This window comes from Bos mutus, chromosome 22 (genome assembly GCF_027580195.1).
Source record: "Bos mutus isolate GX-2022 chromosome 22, NWIPB_WYAK_1.1, whole genome shotgun sequence".
Lineage (NCBI taxonomy): Eukaryota > Metazoa > Chordata > Mammalia > Artiodactyla > Bovidae > Bos > Bos mutus.
Genome location: NC_091638.1, coordinates 12,653,794 through 12,675,315, shown reverse-complemented (window position 1 = coordinate 12,675,315; position 21,522 = coordinate 12,653,794). Strand labels below are relative to the sequence as shown.

General features: G+C 54.1%; 2 protein-coding genes across 5 annotated transcripts in view; one reads left to right on the top strand and one right to left on the bottom strand.

Moving 5' to 3' along the window:
• TTC21A (tetratricopeptide repeat domain 21A) overlaps positions 1–11,190 on the bottom strand; it is a 35,342-nt gene extending 24,152 nt beyond the window's left edge. For 3 of the 4 annotated variants that reach the window (XR_011461875.1, XR_011461877.1, XM_070359159.1), the window contains exons 1-6: positions 11,031–11,190; positions 9,634–9,763; positions 8,747–8,857; positions 7,914–8,080; positions 6,149–6,271; positions 1,186–1,343 (exon numbers count right to left, since the gene is read on the bottom strand). Coding sequence is in view for 1 of the 4 variants with exons in the window: in XM_070359159.1 (XP_070215260.1) it covers positions 1,186–1,343; positions 6,149–6,271; positions 7,914–8,080; positions 8,747–8,857; positions 9,634–9,763; positions 11,031–11,057 (716 nt within the window). In the remaining 3 variants the exon portion in view is untranslated. The remainder of the gene's footprint in view (positions 1–1,185; positions 1,344–6,148; positions 6,272–7,913; positions 8,081–8,746; positions 8,858–9,633; positions 9,764–11,030) is intronic. The other variant, XR_011461876.1, reaches the window with a different exon arrangement.
• A 52-nt stretch (positions 11,191–11,242) lies between these two features.
• GORASP1 (golgi reassembly stacking protein 1) lies at positions 11,243–20,994 on the top strand. Its single transcript, XM_070359162.1, has 9 exons — positions 11,243–11,421; positions 15,581–15,661; positions 16,305–16,508; positions 18,005–18,091; positions 18,226–18,356; positions 18,581–18,773; positions 19,605–19,755; positions 20,154–20,306; positions 20,537–20,994. Exons 1-9 carry the CDS (start codon positions 11,359–11,361, stop codon positions 20,800–20,802), a joined length of 1,329 nt encoding a protein of 442 aa, XP_070215263.1. The 5' UTR covers positions 11,243–11,358; the 3' UTR covers positions 20,803–20,994.
• The last annotated feature ends 528 nt before the right edge of the window (positions 20,995–21,522 follow it).

Sequence of the window (21,522 nt, the reverse complement as noted above, 5' to 3'; positions counted from 1 at the left end):
TACTAAAGTCTTCTCTCAGGCAACGGCCTTTGTCACCCACAGTTTTTATTAATGTGTATTACACCCACAGTTTTAAAAATTACATACTACAATAGTCCCTTTCTGCCTTTATTCTTCCCTCCCCGCCTACTCCTCAGACACAACTGCTGTTTACCTCTAACTCTTATTGCCTTAGGTTCCTTTGGTAGTTCTGCCTCTCTCCTAAACACTATGCTTAGATCACTTGATAGGGCTATTTCTTTTCCAATTTTTTTAAAAGATTTTTTTTTTAATGTAGACCGTTTTTAATGTCTTTATTGAATCTGCTACAGTACTGATGTGTTCCACATTTTTTGGTTTCTTGGCCACAAGGCATGTGGGATCTAGTTCCCTGACCAGGGATCGAACCCGTACACCCTGAATTGAAAGGCAAAATCTTAACCAGAGGACCACCAGGGAAGTCCCAAGAGGCCTATTTCTTGATTTTCCCACCACAGGCCTCCACTGCTGGCTTCCTGCTATGACAAGTGAGTGCCTAGTTCACATTCAACCTCCCTCTGCTCCCCAACCCCCAATGTGACCATATCACTATTCATAACTCCCACTGACAATGTTGACTTTTATGGCTTGTTCCATCAAACACACAGTATCTCCCATCCTGCCACTGTGTAAGAGGGGACCAATTAGTCCCCTCCACTGGCAAAGGAAGTCTAGTCAAGGCTGTGGTTTTTCCAGTAGTCATGTATGAATGTAAGAGCTGGACTATAAAGAAAGCTGAGAGCAGAAGAATTGATGCTTTTGAACTGTGGTGTTGGAGAAGACTCTTGAGAGTCCCTTGGACTGCAAGGAGATCCAACCAGTCCATCCTAAAGGAGATCAGTCCTGGGTGTTCATTGGAAGGACTGATGCTGAAGCTGAAACTCCAATACTTTGGCCACTTGATGCGAAGAGCTGACTCATTGGAAAAGACCCTGATGCTGGGAAAGATTGAAGGTGGGAGGAGAAGGGGATGACTGAGGATGAGACAGTTGGAAGGCATCACCGATTCAATGGACATGGGTTTGGGTGGATTCCAGGAGTTGATGATGGACAGGGAGGCCTGGCGTGCTATGGTTCATGGGGTTGCAAAGAGTCAGACACGACTGAGCAACTGAACTGAACTGAACTGGCAAAGGAAGGAAGCATCAAGTCAGCCCCGCTCCTCACCTGTGTCCCATTTCTACCGTCTGCTCCCAGTCCTGCCGAGCCAGGAACAGCTGCATCTTTAGGACCAAGGCAGGCAGGAAGCTCCCGCAGGTGACGGTGATCTGGTTCACCACCTCAAGGGCCCCCGAGTAGTTCTGCAGTATCATGAAGTACATCACCTGTTGAAGGCCAAACAGAAGAGCCCTCATCAGTGCTCACCAAAAATGAGCAGTGGGTGTCAGTGTCCCCACCAAGACAGCAGCAGAGCCTGACAAGTGGGCAGAAGCCATCATTCAGAGTAACAAATAGGGTCCACAGCAGTCTTGGGGTTTTCTGACAGGCAAGGCAGGGGAATGGAATTCCAGCTGAGTTATTTCAAATCCTAAAAGATGATGCTGTTAAAGTGCTGCACTCAATATGCCAGCAAATTTGGAAAACTCAGCAGTGGCCATACGACTTGAAATGGTCAGTTTTCATTTCAATTCCAAAGAAGAGCAATGCCAAAGAATGTTCAAACTACTGCACAATTGCACTCATTTCACATGCTACCAAAGTAATGCTCAAAATCCTCCAAACTAGGTTTCAATAGTATGGGAACCGAGAACTTCCAGTTGGACAAGCTGGATTTAGAAAAGGCAGAGGAACCAGAGATCAAATTGTCAACATCCACTGGATTGTAGAAAAAGCTAGAGAATTCCAGAAAAATATCTACTTCTGCTTCATTGACTATGCTAAAGCCTTTGACTATGTGGATCACAACAAATTATGGACAATTCTTCAAGAGATGGGAATACCAGACCACCTTACCTTCCTCCTGTGAAACCTGTATGCAGGTCAAGAAGCAACAGTTAGAACCAGTCATGGAACAACAGACTGGTTCCAAATTGGGAAAGGAGTACGTCAAGGCTGTATATTGTCACCCTGCTTGTTTAACTTATAGGCAGAGTACATCATGTGAAATGTCGGGCTGGATGAAGCACAAGCTGGAATCAAGATTGCCAGAAATATCAATTGGGAGAAATATCAATAACCTCAGATATGCAGATGGCACCACCCTTATGGCAGAAAGCAAAGAGGAATTAAAGAGCCTCTTGATGAAGGTGAAAGAGGAGAGTGAAAAAGCTGGCTTAAAACTCAACATTCAAAAAACCAAGATCATGGCATCTGGTCCCATCACTTCATGCCAAATAGATGGGGAAACAATGGAAACAGTGACAGACTTAATTTTCTTGGGCTCCAGAAGATGGTGACTGCAGCCACAAAATGAAAAGACGCTTGTTTCTTGGAAGAAAAGCTATGACAAATCTAGACAGCATATTATAAACCAGAGACATTATTTTGCCAACAAAGGTCCATCTAGTCAAAGGTATGGTTTTTCCAGTAGTCACGTGTGGATGTGAGAGTTGGGCCATAAAGAAGGCTGAGTGCCAAAGAACTGATGCTTTCAAACTGTGGTGTTGGGTAAGACTTTGAGAGTCCCTTGGACTGCAAGGAGATCAAGCCAGTCAATCCTAAAGGAAATCAATCCTGAATATTCATTGGAAGGACTGATGCTGAAGCTGAAGCTCCAATACTTTGGCCACCTGATGCAAATGAGCTGACTCATTTCCCGGATGCTGGGAAAGATTGAAGGCAGGAGGAGAAGGGGACAACAGAGGATGAGATGGCTGGATGGAATCACCAATTCAATGGACATGAGTTTGAGCAAGCTCTGGGAGATGGTGAAGGACAGGGAAGCCTGGCGTGCTGCAGTCCGTGGGATCGCAAAGAGCTGGACACAACTGAGGGACTGAACAAGAAGGCAGGGACTACAGGAGATAGCTGAGATAGCTGAGCCCCTGCAGGCCTGGGACAGAGCAAAGTCATGGGACGGCGCCCCCTAGTGGAGAGATTCGGCACTTCCAGTTTCTACATCAGTTCAGTTTAGTTCAGTTGCTCAGTCGTGTCCGACTCTTTGCGACCCTATGAATCGCAGCAGGCCAGGCCTCCCTGTCCATCACCAACTCCCGGAGTTCACTCAGACTCATGTCCATCGAGTCAGTGATGCCATCCAGCCATCTCATCCTCTGTCGTCCCCTTCTCCTCTTGACCCCAATCCCTCCCAGCATCAGAGTCTTTTCCAATGAGTCAACTCTTCACATGAGGTCGCCAAAGTACTGGAGTTTCAGCTTTAGCATCATTCCTTCCAAAGAAATCCCAGGGCTGATCTCCTTTAGAATGGACTGGTTGGATCTCCTTGCAGTCCAAGGGACTCTCAAGAGTCTTCTCCAACACCATAGTTCAAAAGCATCAATTCTTCGGTGCTCAGCCTTCTTCACAGTCCAACTCTTAACATCCATACATGACCACAGGAAAAACCATAGCCTTGACTAGACGAACCTTTGTTGGCAAAGTAATATCTCTGCTTTTGAATATTCTATCTAGGTTGGTCATAACTTTCCTTCCAAGGAGTAAGCGTCTTTTAATTTCATGGCTGCAGTCACCATCTGCAGTGATCCTGGAGCCCAAAAAAAATAAAGTCTGACACTGTTTCCACTGTTTCCCCATCTATTTGCCATGAAGTGATGGGACCAGATGCCATGATCTTCGTTTTCCGAATGCTGAGCTTTAAGCCAACTTTTTCACTCTCTACTTTCACTTTCATCAAGAGGCTTTTGAGTTCCTCTTCACTTTCTGCCATAAGGGTGGTGCCATCTGCATATCTGAGGTTATTGTTATTTCTCCCGGCAATCTTGATTCCAGCTTGTGCTTCTTCCAGTCCAGCGTTTCTCATGATGTACTCTGCATATAAGTTAAATAAGCAGAGTGACAATATACAGCCTTGACGTACTCCTTTTCCTATTTGGAACCAGTCTGGTGTTCCATGTCCAGTTCTAACTGTTGCTTCTTGACCTGCATACAAATTTCTCAAGAGGCAGATCAGGTGGTCTGGTACTCCCATCTCTTTCAGAATTTTCCACAGTTTATTGTGATCCACACAGTCAAAGGCTTTGGTATAGTAAATAAAGCAGAAATAGATGTTTTTCTGGAACTCTCTTGCTTTTCCCATGATCCAGCAGATGTTGGCAATTTGATCTCTGGTTCCTCTGCCTTTTCTAAAACCAGCTTGAACATCAGGAAGTTCACGGTTCACATATTGCTGAAGCCTGGCTTGGAGAATTTTGACCATTACTTTACTAGCATGTGAGATGAGTGCAATTGTGCGGTAGTTTGAGCATTTTTTGGCATTGCCATCATTTCCCATTCACTTTCCTAAAATTCACCACTGAAAACTGCTCACTGGGGCCGATGCAGCTACCGGGAGTCAGCAACAGTTTGCAGGTAACCCTCTTTCCACATATCAAATCTATGGGACTTTTTCTCTGTCAAGGCTCACCAGCCTTGGGTCACGGTCTCTGCAGGCAGCCAGCCACTAGCTCTCCTGGGCAAGTCATGACACATGCCTGAGGGGCAGAGGGCAATGCTTCCCAAAGGCTTGAAATTGGACTCCAAAAGGCTGGCTTTGGCCTACAGTAACCTTCCATTAAAAGACTTACTAAAAACAAGAAGAGGAGTATTCTAAATAAAAATTTATGTATAAACGTGTTTGCTGCAGCTTTCTTTCTACATGTACAACTAAAAACAACCTTAATATACAAACAGTAGGAGGCAAAGTTGGCAAATTATATTAGGTCCACACAGTAGTGGCCTGACTTTATGTCAAAATGACACGTGCTTATGAAACCCTACATGAAGAGAGAGACCAAATGGTAAGATGCCCTGTGATAATAACCATATGAAATCCCCCTGTCTGCTGGCCTGTAGCAGGTGCTGTGTGTGACCCCCTTCAGTACCTGGGGGGGCAGTGGATGTTGATATCTCTTGGAGGAGCCTCCCTCCTGGGCTCCCCTGTGGCTTCAGGGAGCCCCCAGGTACCAGGTTGTCCCCATCCCCGAGGGGCAGCCTACAGCCAACATCTTGTCAGTGAGGGGCTCAGGGCAGGGCCACCCCAGCTCCACAGTTCTAAGCAGAGCTGGCTGAGGCCACCTCTAGGGCTGCTTCACACTCCAAGCTCTCCCTCCTACTTCTTTCACTTTTCCTACACATGTCCGACCCAAGGGCACAACCTGATAATCCTCCTCTGTGATAACTTCATGGCCTCTGCTGCCCAGCGAACCACTGAAGGCGCATCCTGAAACAACTCGCAGCAGAGAGATGAGGAGACATGGCCCTAAAATATTGTCGTGGGTTGTTCGGGGGTGGCAGGTCTAAAAGGATGCCATTTTGACTTTTTTAGACTTCTGGTTTTTCAATGAGCATGCATTCATTTCAGGTGGCACTAGTGGTTAAAAAAAAAAAAAATCTGTCTGCCAATGCAGAAGACACCAGAGATGTGGGTTTGATCCTTGGGCTGGGAAGGTCCCCTGCAGAAGGGAATGGCAACCCACTTCAGTATTCTTGCCTGGGAAATTCCATGGAGAGAGGAGCCTGGTGGGCTACAGTCCATGGGGTTGCAAGAATCGGACACGACTGAGCATGTGTGCAAACATATTCGTTTTATAAGATCGGTATATACAATCAGAAGCAGGCAAGAGCATGATTTTTCTCTCATAGATTCATTCAGCGAGGCTCACATCAGAAAAAGGCAACAATTTAAGATCAGAAAATACAAAACACATACCTTCTTTCTCTTATGACCAAGTGAGTAAGTTTAAGAGGTGAGATGAGAAAGGAAAACGTAGAGAAAAGGGACAGTGGGTGAAAACAAAAGGGATAGAGAGAAAAAAGCCCACCAGAGCCCAGGGAGCATAGGTCCTGAGGAGATCTTAGGCGGGAGACAGACAGACACTCAGACTGGGCGGAGTGCAGGAAGGCCTGGGGTGGGCCCAGGGCGGCTCTGTGGCCCTGCCCTCTCCGGGCCTCTGCTCTTCATCCACCAGATGGGGCCTAGAGACTGAGGCCCCTGGCTGGGGACACCCCTACCCCTCGCCTCCCCACTGCCTACCTTTCCCATCAGCCCCAGGATGTCTTTGGTGTCCTGAATGCCATGCTCCAGGTACTTGATGGACTTCTTCACCGTGTGGGGTTTGTCTGAGCTGAGATCCACCCAGCCTCTGAGCACATAGCCCTGGCGTAAGAACAAGGGCAAGATGAAGTCCTTGCTCCTGCATCGCCTCCATTCAACTGCCTCTCCTGCCCCACCTCCCCCTCTTTGTCCCTCCATTTTCCGAGGCCCTGCGGGGCACCACTGCTCCCAGATCCCAGGGCAGCCCTTCTCTCTCTCTCGGGCCTTCACACCTTGTTCCTTCACCTGGAAAGCCCTTCCCAGCATGCGCCCCCTAAACCAGGTCCCTTCACCTGGTTAACCACCACCAGTCTTTAAAACTCAGTGGAGGAGGCCCCTCCCGCAGGAGGCCTTCCTGCAGGCTGGGGTGAGGCTCTTGCTGTAACCCCCAGGGTTCTCTTGCTCCTTATGGAGCGGACCACCACCTGTCTTACACTGGGGTCAGGGTACCAGGGCAGGACCACTTCCGCTCCCTCCACTCCTTAGACCAGCATAAGGGCTTGGCCTGGACGGGAAGCTGGGAATGCCTCTGAGTGGGTGGGTGGCCACTCTGAGTTCATGGGCCTTGCCGGCTCCTCTCCAGCCTTTACCCAACCTTGCCTGGCAGGTGCAGCAGGCCAGACCTGGGAGGCAAGATCAGAGGGGCTCCTGGAAGACCCTGTCCCAAAGCACCACTCATGGCCTAGAGCACGTTTCTCAATTCTTTTCCATTATTGTCCTTCTAGTGAGCCTTTTACCCCTGGAGAAGGAAATGGCTACCCTCTCCAGTATTTGTGCCTGGAGAATCCCATGGATAGAGGAGCCTGGCGGCTACAGTCCTGGGGTCGCAAAGAGTCGGACACGACTGAGCAACTGAACAACAACAAAGGAGCCTTTTTAGACGTTTCCCACCTAGTCCTTCGCTCCCCCTCCAAGAAAATTAAGTATCACATATACACTGATTTTACGTTCTGTGTGTATATTTGTGTTTTACATACAAATAAAGAACCAATTCTCTCCTTCAAGAACCAATTTTTGCCCCCTTGAAAAGACCCTGATGCTGGGAAAGATTGAGGGCTGGAGGAGAAGGGGACGACAGAGGATGAGACAGTTGGATGGCATCACTGACTCAATGGACATGAGTTTGGGTAAACTCTGGGAGTTAGTGATGGACAGGGAGGCCTGGAGTGCTGCAGTTCATGGGGTTGCAAAGAGTCTGTGACTGAACTGATTGACTGACTGGGGGGCTGGGGGTGATACACGCCCTGCTGAGATGCACGGCCTGGACTGAGGCTTCCAATTCTCCAGTCCTTCAGCCATGAGACCACCACAGGTGAGATCTACTGTGTGAGCCACCAGAGACACCGAGCAGATCTCTGCACGAGGAAGTGCAGGCCCAGTGAAGCCAGCTCATCTCGTTTTTCAAAAGAACCAAGAAATCTGGGACTTTTAGGTAACAATTTTCTGATTTTGACATACCAGCAACTAATTCAAGATTTTAAAACTATATAGCACAGGCCATATAACACCTATCTGCAGATTGGACTCCATGGACAAAGTCCAGTTTGTAGTTGGCTAAACTCTGAGCCAGCATGGGCCTTGTTGGTGCCTGGGTGTGACCCTCCCCCAGCCCTAGTGCCCTCCACAGGAGTCATAGCCACTCTGCATGATGTGTTTGGATGCTGCTTTCTTTGGCTGTTGCCCCCACGATGCCAGGGGCCTGTACCTCTCTGGAGCTGCTGGAGATCTTCAACGTGCGGTCAATGTACTCCTTGGCCTTGTCGTGGCAGCCCATAAGCCAGAGGAAGAGGCCAGCATAGTACAGGGCAGTCCCACTGGCTGTCTTGCGGACTTCCTTCAGGCTGCTCTCAAGCTCCTGAATTGCTTCTCGGTCTGGGAATTCGTGAGAGGGGGAAGAGGACAAGTTAGGATGGGGAGGTCTCTCTGATCCTTTCCCTGGACACTCTGAGCCTCCCACAACACATGCAGCTGACCACACGACAGCCAGGGCCTGGGAACCAGCAACGCCGGGCCCTGTGATGCCACAGGAGCAGCCCAGCCCTGGACCTGGGTTTGCTGGTTGAGATGTATCTTTTCTCCTCTGTTCCCAGGAGTTTTCTGGGCAGACAGATCAAACCAAAATCTCCCACCTCAGGCCCACAGTCCATTCCAGATGGGGAAATAGTTTGTACGTAGTTTTGTGGAATCTCTCCCTGAGCCTAGAGAGGTGGAGATTTAGGGGTAGAAATTTTTTATTTTGGCTTGGTTTTTCTTGACAAGATCTTGGCAAAGGCAAGCAGGGTATCTCCCCAGTTCTCGGGATCTGAAAGGAGGACCCCTCCCACTATCAGGCGTTCTGCCTGTGGCTCCCACTCAACTGGGCCTGGGCATGGGGTTTTCTCTGAGGTCTCTGTGGGGACAGGACTGGCAGCCACTCCTCATAGCATCTGCGGCCACGTGTGCATACACTTCCCGCAGCCGCCCAAGAGGGGGCAGTGTCTGGAGCAGGGCTCTCTTTTCCCCACTGGGCCAGGCTTGGCTGAGCATGCCTGCACTCACCAATGGTTTCACAGCACTTGTGAGCATAAATGAGGGCCATGATGGAGCACAGGGACACATCTGGGTGATTCCGGATGCTCTCCAGGCTGCTGATGGCATCCTGGATGTGCTCTGTGAAGAGAGCCCACGTGGTTATTAAGCTCAGAGGGCAAGAGGCTCCATGGCAGACCCAGGGCTGACTCAAGGCTTGGTGTGATCTGACCCAAGGCTTGGACTAACTGGTCCACAGGTCCCTAATGGCCCAAGTTCCCTGAAGACTGAAGCTTCCTGAAAGCGCTGCTGGCACCATGGTCCATGTGGCCAGGGGATGGAGGACTTGGAGCTGAGAGATGTTCCTGTGAGTACTTGCAAGGATACCCTGTATCGGTTCTGAAGAAGGACCTCTGGGCATTCCCAGCTAGCTATAAAATATAACCCCAGAGCCACTGATGATATTTATCCTTCCATGTCCACTGACATTGGCCATGGGCAGCCCAGGACCACCTTCTGAATGTCAGTGAATTGGTACTGCAGGGGCCCTACTCCTCTCTCTGCTTCTGTCCCACACATGACTGTGTCCATACCTACCATTTCCTTTTCCTGCATTACCTGAGGTTGGTTCAGTAATCCAGCCTGGGGTTGGTTCAATAATCCTGTGGTCATTTCTGCCCTCTCCCCAACTCATTTTATAGACAGGGAAACTGAGGTGCAGAACAGGGAGAATGAGCTCTCAGTTCTCGAAAGTCAACTATATATAGATTACACAGATTTCTGTGAATTAACCTGGAAATCTAGCCACTCTGTGTAAGACTGTTTCCAGGGAAACATGACTGGGGTAGAAGCAGGCATCCAGGTGGAGCCGGTGCGTTAGTGCCTAAGGTCAGGAGGCAACACTGATGGGTCCTCACCTTCCCTGAGGACTCCATAGGCTTTAAAGAACTGCAGCACTGGGTCATTGTTGAATTTTTCCAGGCCCACAGCTGCGGCCTGCTGCACGTGGCGGAAGTACTTTTCTTTGCTGTAGTAAATGATCCCAGCCTGCGAGGAGGAAGGCAAAATCGCAATAGTCTTGAGTCCCTTTCTGCTTCTGTTCTGATCACCTCCCTCCCCTATTCCCTGCTCCTCCTCCAGTTCTGTAAAGAGAAGAGAAAGAATATCCTGGCCTCATCTTGTTCCTCCCCAGTCACAGAAACAGCTCCATATGGTTTTCTTAGGAAAGAGTTAGAAGATGGCTTGTTTTGGAATTAACCACAGACTCTGGTTCAAAAGTTGATGAGAAGTTCAACTCAAGGGAATAAGGCGGAAGAAGGAGGACCAGTAATAAGGATCACGAAAGCAATAGTTAGAATTGCAAGTTATTGTGGGCTAACCACCTGTGGTGAAGGGTATCAAAGGCTTTACGCTTATTGTCTTATACATTATTCTCTCCATATTCCTCACAATTAAGGAAGCCAAAGCCCATGGAGGCTGTGGCTTGACAAACGTCATGCAATAAGAGAGGCTGAGATTTCAAAGTGAAGTCTCACTTCCCCTAAGGTTTGTGGGTGCTGGGGTTGGGGATAGATGTGGTTGGATTGTAAACAGCCTTGTGGGCCATATGAAAGAGCCCAGACATCATCCTGAGGGTAATAGGAAGCAGCTGGAATGGTTTTATGCATGGGGATAGCGGGGGTGGGGGGGGGAGGGGAGGGAAAGTGTTCAGATGTGTGTTTTTGCAAAAACCCCTCTGGCTCCTTTGTGTGTGTGTTGGAGTAGTTGCTATTGGTGGTGGTGGAGGTAGGGAGACTGCTGGTGAAGAGATGAGGTAGAGAAACCAGCTGGGAGGGGGACTGTTGCAGGTGCCCAGAGGGAACATGGTGGTGATACTGGGCTAGGAGATAAAATAAGGAGCTGATATTTTCTGCTGATAGACAGGAGCTGGAGATGCGTATGGGGAAGAGTAACGGCTGGGGGGTCAAACGGTGGTGCCATCCACTAGGGTGAAAGACACAGAAGAGGCCCAGGCGATTGGAGCCGGGGTGGGGGTCGGATAATGGCAAGGTGACGGATTTTTATGCTTTGGTTTGGGGGAGCTCGGAGATAAGACTGGGTGGGGATGATGGCTAGGGGCTCAGGGTACTCGGAGAACACCAGACAGGATGTGCTCGCCACGGAAAGAGAGGCGAGAAGGCACCAAGACCGTCTGAAGAGGCCAGGGACAGCGAAAGCTGGGTAGCGGTCAGAGAGGTAACAGAGGAGCTGCAGGTCGCGAGGCTGACTGGGCCAGAGGAGGAGTCCCGGAGGGAGCAGTGCCCCGGTCACGCACCATAAGGGAGGAGTCATTGCTGCTCATCTCTGGACGTCCGCGGCTCTAGAGTCGGGGTCTCGTGGTGCCGCCCGGAGCGAGATTCCCAAGTCAGGGTCCTGGGTACGCCTCTCGCGGCCGGAAGTCGGAGGCTCGCGCGTCCTTGGAAACGGAGCAGCTGGCTGCTCTCTAAGGGCGTCAGAGTTAGGGGTAGGCGTGGCCTAGCGCCCACGTGACAAGGCGCGGGTAGTCGAGAGCCGAGAGGGTGAGCCCGCGCTGGGGGCACCTGGTTAGGCCTCCCGGGTAGGCGTCGCGGTCCCGGGCACCGTCGCCCGAGCTGACTGTGGCCATGGGCCTGGGCGCCAGCGCCGAGCAGCCCGCGGGCGGCGCCGAGGGCTTCCACCTGCACGGGGTGAGTCGCCCCTGCGGTGCCGGAGGTCTTAGCGCGGCACCCGCTCCGACGCGCGGGAAAGCCGGATCGCCGGCCCGGGGGCGGCAGCCGCGGGGTCTCGGCGTGGGGTGGCCTCCCAGGGGAGGGTGGTACCCCTTCCCGGTTGGAGCCATCGCCGAGAGAAGGCGCCGTGGCACCCCTGGGTTCCCGGCCCGCCTGCGGCCGCGGTCGGCCAGGCGCCAGCCCCAAGTGCCAGCTCTGCAGGAAGCGGGAGCGTTTCCTTGTGGAGTCGGGCCTCTCTGGAATGGCACTTCTCCCAGGGGGAGAGTGAGCGCGCCAGGTTCAGTCAGGAGAATTTGTGCACTTGTATGAACACATTTATGATCGCCTGCTGTGCACTGCGCTCCATGTTGGACCTGAGGAGAGAGCCCAGTCCCGGCCGTCTGCGCTCTTGGATCGAGGGGGTCGCCAACTGCCGGGGAGCCCACCGGCTTTCATCCCACGCTTCTCGGGGTCGAAAGGCTTCGAGAGGTCGAAGACCAGTGAGAACCAGACAAGGAAAGTGGGAGCGGGAGAGCAGAGAGAATGCGGCAGAGGGCTCGGGGATAGATTTGCTGCAGGGGGAAGGTCCCCAGGTGGAACACTGCGGAGAAGCGCCGTAGGGCGTCAGCAGAGAATGTGTCATCCGTGTTGCTACAAAGAGGTCTGGATGAGCAGTCGCGAGGACAGTGGAGATGGGAGTGAGTTCCAGGCCCTGAAGGTGGGGAGAGGGGTCCGTAGCCAGATGGAGATTTGGGGTGATTAGTACCTCGGAGAGGGCGGGGCTGTAACAGAGGTGAGAGGGGCAGGTGGGTCTCTGTCTCCGGAGCACAGATGGGCCAGACTCCCTTTTCGCTTGTGCCCAGGTGGATGGCTGCAGAGATGGGCGTAGCTTGTCAGTTTGACGCCTTACTCTTGAGTGGTCTTTCCTATTGTCATAGGAGGCTGTGTTAACAACGAGGCGGCGGAGGGTTGGGGAATGAGAGTGGGGACCAAAGAAGAGGTTTGCTAAAAAGAAAGGCAGGATGGCTCCAGGGCCCAGAGGTAACAGGATTTGTGCTTGCTGATAGGCTTTCCCTAGTGGACACCATGATGTGGTACCAAGCGGAAAAAGTGGACAGTGAAATGCATGCAGCCAGAAGGGTCTTCCAACAGGTTTGATGGAAAGCAAAGTAAGGCTATTGACAGGGGGTGAGGGTGGATGGTAAGAGTGAGGACAAGAAGGGCCTGTCGGAGAGGGACAGAGTGGAAAGTTTGAGGAACTGGGTCTTCACTTACAAAACATTTATTTTTTTCATTTCATACGTGCAGCTTTATTTTTTAATTGAAGTATAGTTGATGTACAATTTTGTATATGCATACAATACAGATACACAATTTTAAAAGGCTGTGCTCCATTTATAGTTATTATATAAAAATGTTTGCTATGTGCCCTGTGTTGTACGGTATAGCCTTATAGCCAAAAACAGTGACTTTGAGCACATACATTATGACATGTAGATTTCCGGGTTCTGGAGATAAAGCAGTGAACAGAAGAGACATTGTCCCTTTTCTTATGGAGCTTACATTTGGGTGCCAGCCGGGAGAGAAGGGAGCAGACTAGAAATTGAAATGTGTGGTATGTGGTGACCGTTGCTAGAGAGAAAAATAAAGCAGGGTAAGGGGTCCAGAGTGATGAGTGGGTGCTGTTTTAGATAGAAGGGTCAGGAAAGGTCTCTGATCAAGTCACATTTGAGCCGACACTCAGAAATAAGGAGTGGACAGTAGGCTAGGTGAAGTTTATCTGGTCACTCTTGCAATTAACTACCCCTACATAGCTTTTTAATCTGCTTGATCGTTTTCTTTCATTCTTCAAATCATTGGTCTTTAATAGTTCCATGATAAATTTTTTCCTGTTTTATATATATATGTATATATCTGTATACTCACACATAGATACATGGGGGAAGAGTGTTCAGGGTGGAGGGAGATGCCGAGGTAGGATTATGCTTACTGGGCTTCAGCAGTAAGGAGCTGGGACTGGTGTGCTTGAATGGCCAGGTCCTTGTGAGGGAAAGGGTGAGGCCACATTGTGTGGGGCCTGGTGTGTTGTTGTCCTGGGCATTTAGGATTTAATGCTGAGGTATGGTACCATCAGGAGGCTTTAAGTAGAAGTGTAATGTTGCCTCCTTAATAGTAAAAAGAAAACCAAACAAAGAACAAGTGGGCTGCTTTCTCTAACTGTTGGCCTTCCCACACATGCAGAGCATGGTGGAGAAGTCACTGCCCTGCGCAAGCTGTTACAGGGCAGTGGGCAGGAACAAGCTCTGGGTCGGATTTCCTGGGTCAGGCTGCTGTTGAATAACTGAGGGCTTTTCCTTCCCTGTCAGTTGGGGTTAGTGAGGCGGTTAAATGACAGGGGAAGCAGGTCGTGCACTCACCTGGCACCCAGCCAGTCCTCAGAAGAAGCTGCCGTCGTGTGGTTAATTGCTTGAGGTGCCCTGATGGGAGTTGGGGCGCGGGTTAGGAAAGCGGCACACGTGTAGGGCTGTGGGGTTGGGGGTGTCAGGAACCCCCAGGAGAAAGCCAGACAGAGGGGGTGCTTGCTGCAGGACTGGGGGTGCGGCGGGCAGCATCCCAGATGCTTTCTGCTGTGGAGCCACAGTGGGCGATGACAAGGCCCAGGGCAGAGGCAGGAGAGTACCACCAGACCACGGGCAAGGCCACAGGAGCGAGGAGGTGGAGGCACAGGGTGGGCTGGGAGAGACCCTGCGCCTGCGCACTGGGGGCCTGAGCCTCAGGGCCTCATTGATGATGGAGAGTGGCTGACATTGGGTGGAGGAGGGTACAGGGCGACCAGCCTGCTCTGGAGCCAGGGCCTTACCCAGGGGAGGTGGGGTGGAGTGGCCAACAGCAGGGAGGAGCAGCTCCCCACCCGCTCTCCCGGATGAACTGTCCTCCCCTGAAAAGCTACCTCTTTCCAGACTTTCCCCAGAAGGGATAGTGAAGCAGGCTCCCAGGAGCAGCCCTCTGGGCGAGGCCAACTAGGGTGGAGTTGGGTTTCTGGGCTCATCTCAGTGGAAGCCATGGCAGCTTCTAGAAGTGGCAAGGAGAGGCTCTTTTGGTACTGCTGTGAGGAGGGAGCCCTAATCCCAGGGGGAAACTGGCCTGGATCCACAGCCTCAGCAGTGAGGGTTCCTTCAGTCCAGGGACTCTGTGATTGGAGGGCCTGGGGAGTGGCAGAAGCCACGGGTCCTTCCCCTCAAGCAGGCATCCAGAACCTGAGGCCACCTGAGCCCGGGGCTTGGGGGCCTGGTTGACACTGGGCTTCAAGTGCTCACAGCCAAAGGCTGGAGGGCGTGGGGCCCACCTGTGGTCCAGAACTGGGGATAAAGGCTGCATTGTCTGAGCGAGGCGCTGTGAATGGGGCCTTTGAGATGGATTTCCACCAGAGCAGCAAGCCTGGCTGCTGTGTTTTTGGAGACAGCGGGGAGTCTGGGAGTGCAAGGCTGCACAGGAGCAGCCTTGGGCTGGGACTTGCTGCTGGAGGAGCTGGCCCACGTGGGGAGGCTGGATGGCAAAGGGAACTGTGTGCTGCTCTCCAGGCTTGCTGGCTCAGGCTCATGCCCGACCCCGGGGTCCGTTCTCCTCCGCCAGCCCTCCTCAACCTTGCCTGGATCTGTCACCACAGGGTCAGGGGCCCTCTGGGATCTGGCCACAGGCTGTCTTCCCCACTCCTGTCTTTCTGGGCACAACCCCGGGTCACTCCTTTCCTGTCCACATCTGACCCTTTCTGGTAAACCTTCCTGGCTCTCCAGCAGCCCCAGCGCAGGCCTCTGGGGCAGCGTCTGAGTCACCCAGACGCAGGCTCCCCGTGGCCTCCTGCCCTGGGCTCTTTCTGTGAGGCTGTCTGGAAGCGTAGTCTGTGGATCACGATCTGGAAAGAGTCGTTTTCTGAAAGAGGAAAACATAAGCCCAGGAAAGCAGCGAGAGAGGATGGCGTGAGCCTTGGCTGTGCCCATGTGTGGCCCGCCCGGCCCAGTTCACGCTGGGGTCCGTGTCCTCTCTGGGGCGGGGAGCGGGGCAGTTTCTAGAACTGAGGGCTGGGGGTTTCCGGGAGAGCCCTGGGGTCAGCGCAGTGACTGCAGCCTCTGCTGCACAGGTGCAGGAGAACTCTCCCGCCCAGCAGGCAGGCCTGGAGCCTTACTTCGACTTCATCATCACCATTGGGCACTCAAGACTGGTGAGGCCCCCCTCCTGCCTCTGGGGTGGGTGGGTGGGTGTGTGTGTGTGTGACTGGTGTGTGTGTGTGTGTGAGACTGGTGAGGCCCCCCCGCCGCCTCTGCCGTGTGTGTGTGTCTGCGTGTGTGTATATGTTTGTGTTCTGCTGTCCCATGGGAACCCCAGCCCTGCCTGCCTTTTCTGCTGGAGGGAGACCAAACCCCATCTCCCCCTCTTCCAGGGCAACAGTGAGCCTGATGGGGGCCTGCCTGGAGTTTAGCCCTTGGGCCCTCCGGGGTGGGTCAGAGGCAGGGGGACTCCTGGCACTGTCCACAAAGCCTCCAGGCCTGCCGAGAGGGCTGAGGGCTCTGGAAGGGGCCTTTCAGGGTGGGCCATGCGGCAGTGCTCTGGACTCAGGGGGCTCTTTGCTTACTTTGTGGTGTTTTCTGGGAGCCCCAAGGGAGGAAGGTTTAGCAGGGCTTAGGGATGCTTAGGGTCCAGTGGCTGCAGGCCCAGCCCTGATCTGTGGACCCAGCCCTGCACCAGGTCTCTCGGGGGCAGCTGGCCACCAAGGCCCTCACCCTATATCAGACCCAGACTTGTCTGGGGGTTCTGGCTGGGTGTTTTGAGGGGGGCTCCAGGAGTCAGCCCTGCTGCCCTTGCAGAACAAGGAGAATGACACGCTCAAGGCCCTGCTGAAGGCCAACGTGGAGAAACCAGTGAAGCTGGAGGTGTTCAACATGAAGACCATGAAAGTGCGTGAGGTGGAGGTGGTTCCCAGCAACATGTGGGGCGGCCAGGGCCTGCTGGGCGCCAGCGTCCGCTTCTGCAGCTTCCGCCGGGCCAGCGAGCACGTGTGGCATGTGCTGGTGAGTGGGGCATGGCGGTGGGATCACTGGGGCGGACGGGGGTGGGTGTGTGGGGAGGCCTCCTAGGAAAGGCCGGCAGCCATTGGGCCTGTCCGGGGATTCTGAGGGCAGGGTGTGGTCTCCCTGTTCCAGGGTCCCAGAGAGGGCAACTCCTCGTCACCTGAACAGGGCCCTCTGACTTTGGGTAATTTCTTACACTCCAGACCTTGGTTTCTTCTTTGGAAAGATGGGGCCGCCATCTGCTGGAAGGGTCGTTGTGCTGCCAGAATGCTGCTGTTACTGCTTTGCTTTGTTTAGTTGCTAAGTCATGTCTGATTCTGCAACCCCGTGGACTGTAGCCCACCAGACTCCTCTGTCCATGGGAGTCTCCAGGCAAGAACACTGGAGTGAGCTGCCATGCCCTCCTCCAGGGGATCTTCCCGACCCAGGGATTGAACCTGTATCTCCTGCATTGGCAGGCAGATTCTTTACCGCTGTGCCACCTGGGAAATCCTGCTGCTGCTTTAGTCCTTATCTAAAAAGAGTGTTTTTTTCTGGTATACTCTAGGGTATTACCAGTATCATGTTTTTTTGGGCAGGTCCCCTGAGAGCCCCTTCGGGCACTCAACTGGTGCCTGGGGTCTGAACCTTAATGAGTCTCCGTGACTGAGCTGTCACAGCTGTTGCTGTTAGTGTTCGTTCCTAGACATACACGCACACATGTGTGACATGCACAGTCACTGATTGTGCCCCGGTTCTTGAATGCACAGTCCTGCAGCTTGATGGGTGGGAGGAGCCCTGAGCTAGAAATGGGCTGATTTGGTTTCTAGTTGCTTCTCTTGCTCACTGACTCCTTGGGGGAGTCTGCTCAACCTTTTCAGCTGGCCTTACTCTGTCCATGAGTGCAGTGCAGGGGTGATGATGCAAATCCTTCCACGTTTCTTGGGAGACTGGGATCGGGGAATGGAGCTTCCCAAGGGAGAAGGCAATCCTGGCACCTACTTATCACCACCCTTGCCTTTAACCTCCCCCCTGTCCCAAGGTCTTCAGCCCTATGCCTGCAGCAGTAACAGCAATAAAGTGAGGTATTTACTGTGGGACAAGGTGTGGTTTTCATTCTGTACATGTATTATTATTTTTTTTTGGTCTTCTCAGCAACCTTTTGCCTAAGTACTATGTATCCTACTTTTAACTGTGGGGAAACTGGGGCAGAGGAGTAAAGTGTCTGTCTTCAGTGCCCCAGCTCACAGCGGGGGGAGGCTGGACTTGGATCGGGTGGTCAGATGCGGGAGCTGTAAGGTGAGCCGTGACACAGTGCTGCCCTCTGCTGGGCAGACTGTGGACTGGGGGAGGCAGGAGAACAGGGGCTGGGTGGGGCTGGGCGAGTCTGGGTTTGAGGTCTTGGCCTGGGGATGGAGGACAGGTATACTACTCACCCCCTGAAGACACAGCTCTCCACCCGCTGCCCCCCAGTAGCAAGGCTGACAGTTGGATAATTCGTGATTCTTTTTCCGCAGGATGTGGAACCCTCTTCACCTGCTGCCCTCGCAGGCCTGCGCCCCTACACAGACTACGTTGTGGGCTCGGACCAGATCCTCCAGGAGGTGAGGAAGGGCAGCCTTCCCTCCCCACTCCCCCGGCCCCTTGGATGGGGTGCTGTCCATGAGAAGTATCTTGTCTTGTGAGGCTTCCCATCCCAGAGTGGGAACAGGGCTTAGGTGCTGTGTGTCTGTTGTAGTCCGAGGACTTCTTCTCGCTCATCGAGTCCCACGAGGGGAAGGCCTTGAAGCTGATGGTTTACAATTCTGAGTCTGACTCCTGCCGGGAGGTGACTGTCACCCCCAATGCAGCCTGGGGTGGAGAGGGCAGGTACTTCCTGGGATTGGAGGGCTGCGGGGTGGGGCTCTGTGGGGCGCCTGGCCAGTGGGTGTGGACCTTGAGTCCCACGGTGGGGGTGGAGGGCTGGGCCCTGGGCCCAGGGGTCCTGAGGCTGATGTTGGTCTGGGAGACCCTCTCATTGCTGGTGGGTGGGGGTGGCAGGGGTAGGAAGGGCTGTGGGACAAGCCCAGGAGGGTGTTTCTGGCCTTTGGCAGCCTGGGCTGTGGTATTGGTTACGGGTATCTGCACCGGATCCCAACCCAGCCCCCCAGCCACCACAAGAAGCCGCCTGGTGGCCCGCCGCCCGGTGCCCCACCGCCTGGTGCTCCACCGCCTGGACCCGGCCCCCAGGACTCTCCTGCCCCTTTTGGCCTGGAGACAGGCTCCAAACAGGGTGACTATGTGGAGGTACGTGGGGAGCACTGGCCAGCTGGGGCAAGAGGGGAGTTTCATGTGGGCAGAGGGGCCTGCAGCTGGGAAAGGAGGAGACGGGGGCTGTCCTCACCGGGAGCCTATCTGTGGAGCCCTTGGGAAGCCCCCCGGCTTGTGGGACCCAGGCGGAGCAGATGGGGCCAGTCCCGGGACCGTGCAACCTGCTTTGATTTTCCTGCCCCTTGGGTCTGCAGGTGAGGGGAGTGCGAGGCACTGGTTGTCATTTTCATTTCACGACTGGGACAGTGAGGCTCAGGGGTGGGCAGAGCCTTGTCTTGTGACTCCCTGAGTCTGTCGCAAAGTTAGGCCAGGGACTGTGTGTCTGGCCCAAGTGCCTCTGGGCATCAGGCTGGTGCCTGGGGTCTGCATGCGGGCACTCGGGGACTACTCTCCAGGCATGCACTATGCCAGGGGGTCACAGACAGGGCTGCTCAGCAGAGTGGGAAGGGGATCCCAAGTCCATGTTGGCACCTCATGGGAGGCCAGCTGGGCCTCTCTTGCCTGGCTACACATCTGTAGAGGAAGCAGTAGATCCCCAAGGCTGCTTGCTCCTGTGAGCTGAGTGGTGCTCCCGGGGTAGGTGTGGGCTAGGGGTTAGGTTGGACTAGCCCTGTCGTGCGGAGAAGGCAATGGCACCCCACTCCAGTACTCTTGCCTGGAGAATCCCAGGGACGGGGGAGCCTGATGGGCTGCCGTCTATGGGGTCACACAGAGTCAGACATGACTGAAGCGACTTAGCAGCAGCAGCAGCAGCAGCCCTGTCCTGACAGGGCCCTCTGATTCCTCTTTTTCCCTGGCTCCCCTTAGGCCTTGCTGCAGGCACCTGACTCCTCCACAGAGGAACAGCCCCCTGGGCCTGAAAGTCTTACCCAGGGCGCTCAAGACCTTGGAGACCCGCCCCGTTCCATGGAGATTCCTCTGCAGCCTCCACCTCCACTGCAGCGAGTCATGGACCCAGGTACCGAGCAGGCCGAGAGCAAGCTGAGGGCTGGGCGTTGGCAGCTATCTCGTACCTGCCAGGCTAGTCGCAGATGATGTGATCAGCGTGTGGATGGGGAGGCTGCCGTCCAGAGGCGAGAGGGGGCCTGCTCAAGGCCACACAGTACACTGGGCACAGGGCAGGGTCCGGGCCCTCTGCTGCTGGGCTATTCCTGTGATCACCCACCCCAGGCCCCTTTCTTTCCTCAGAAACCGGCTGTGGGAGCCTCTGGGGCTGGCTGGGAGCTTCACAAACAGCTGAGGTTTCAGTCTCAGGCCAGGCGAGATGCCCCAGAAACTGGGCACAGTGAGCCTGAGGCGCTGGCCTTCCAGCGGTCAGGGTTCTGTGCCGACAGAGAATCGTGTGCCTCCCCGCAGGCTTCCTGGACGTGTCTGGCCTCTCCCTCCTGGACAGTAGCAACACCAGCGTCTGGCCTGGCCTGCCCTCTTCCACAGAGCTGACCCCCCCTGTGGCCTCAGCCTCAGGGCTGGAGGATGTCTGCTCCAGCAGCGGTTCTCACGAGCGTGGTGGTGAGGGGCTGGCCCCTCTGGGGGGGGACCCTGGGTTGTGGCAAAGGTGGCCCTGATAGCCGGGTTAGAGGCTGGCCTGTGGGGGAGGGCAGCCACATCAAGGCGCTCATACACTGGTGCTCTCATCCCATCAACACAGGGGGCAGGAGCTGGGGGTCAGTGGGGTGACTGCCCAGGCCACACTGGCCCAGGTTTTGTGGGCCTCCTCAGCTCCACCCTGTGTGTTTCAGGTGAGGCCACCTGGTCTGGGTCCGAGTTTGAGGTCTCCTTCCCAGACAGCCCCGGCGCCCAGGCCCAGCCAGACCACCTGCCTCAGCTGACCCTTCCCGACAGCCTCACTTCTGCCGCCTCACCCGAAGACGGGCTGTCTGCTGAGCTGCTCGAAGCCCAGGCAGAGGAGGAGCCAGCAAGCCCAGAGAGCCCAGACTGCGGGATGGAGGCTGGGGGGGCTCCTGGCCAGGCCCGGCTCTCCACTCCTGACCACTCTGGGCTGTGAACCAGGCCCTCTGACGGCGTCTCACGAGGCCTGGAAGTGGGGGGCAGCTCAGGCCACACTGTGTGGGGTGGCCCGTGTTAGTGCTTCCTGGGCTGAGGCCCTGAGTGCTGCGCAGTGTCTTCTGCCGACGGGGGGGCTTTTGTGTCCACTCAGACCCTACTGGTCTCCAAGAGAAAAACCTACCAGCAGTCATTCTGCCTGGTGGTCCTGGCTTTGGGGAATTGGGCACTTGTCTAAGAATCTCAAACAAGTACTTTTGGCGTAGCAGGGGGCTGGGAACAGCACCAGATTAAGTAAGTTTTCCAGAAGCTGGGGTAGGAGAGGATTCTTTGCTGCTTGGGTCGGGCGTGGAGCTTCCATTGGTAGAGGCCATGGGCCTTGGGGATGGGCGTCTTTGGGCCATGTGCCCATTGCATGTTCCTGCTCCAGTCACTGTGGCTACACGGCAGGTAGCAGAGTCCAGGAACCAGCAGGTGTGAAGATGGGGTGAGGGAGGAAGGGGTTGCTGTGGAGTGTTTGTCTAATCGTTCCGTAGCGCTTGCCTTGATTCTTTCCATTACAGCCAGCCTATCTGTAATGGAGGGCACCCCCAAGCCCTGGGACCCCTGCCGCCCCATTTGCCGTCTCACCCTGTGCTAGTGTGCACAGTTGGCTCAGGCTGACCACAAACTCCAGTGAACCTGGCCCCTTCTCCTGAGGGAAGGTTGGAAATCCTGGGCC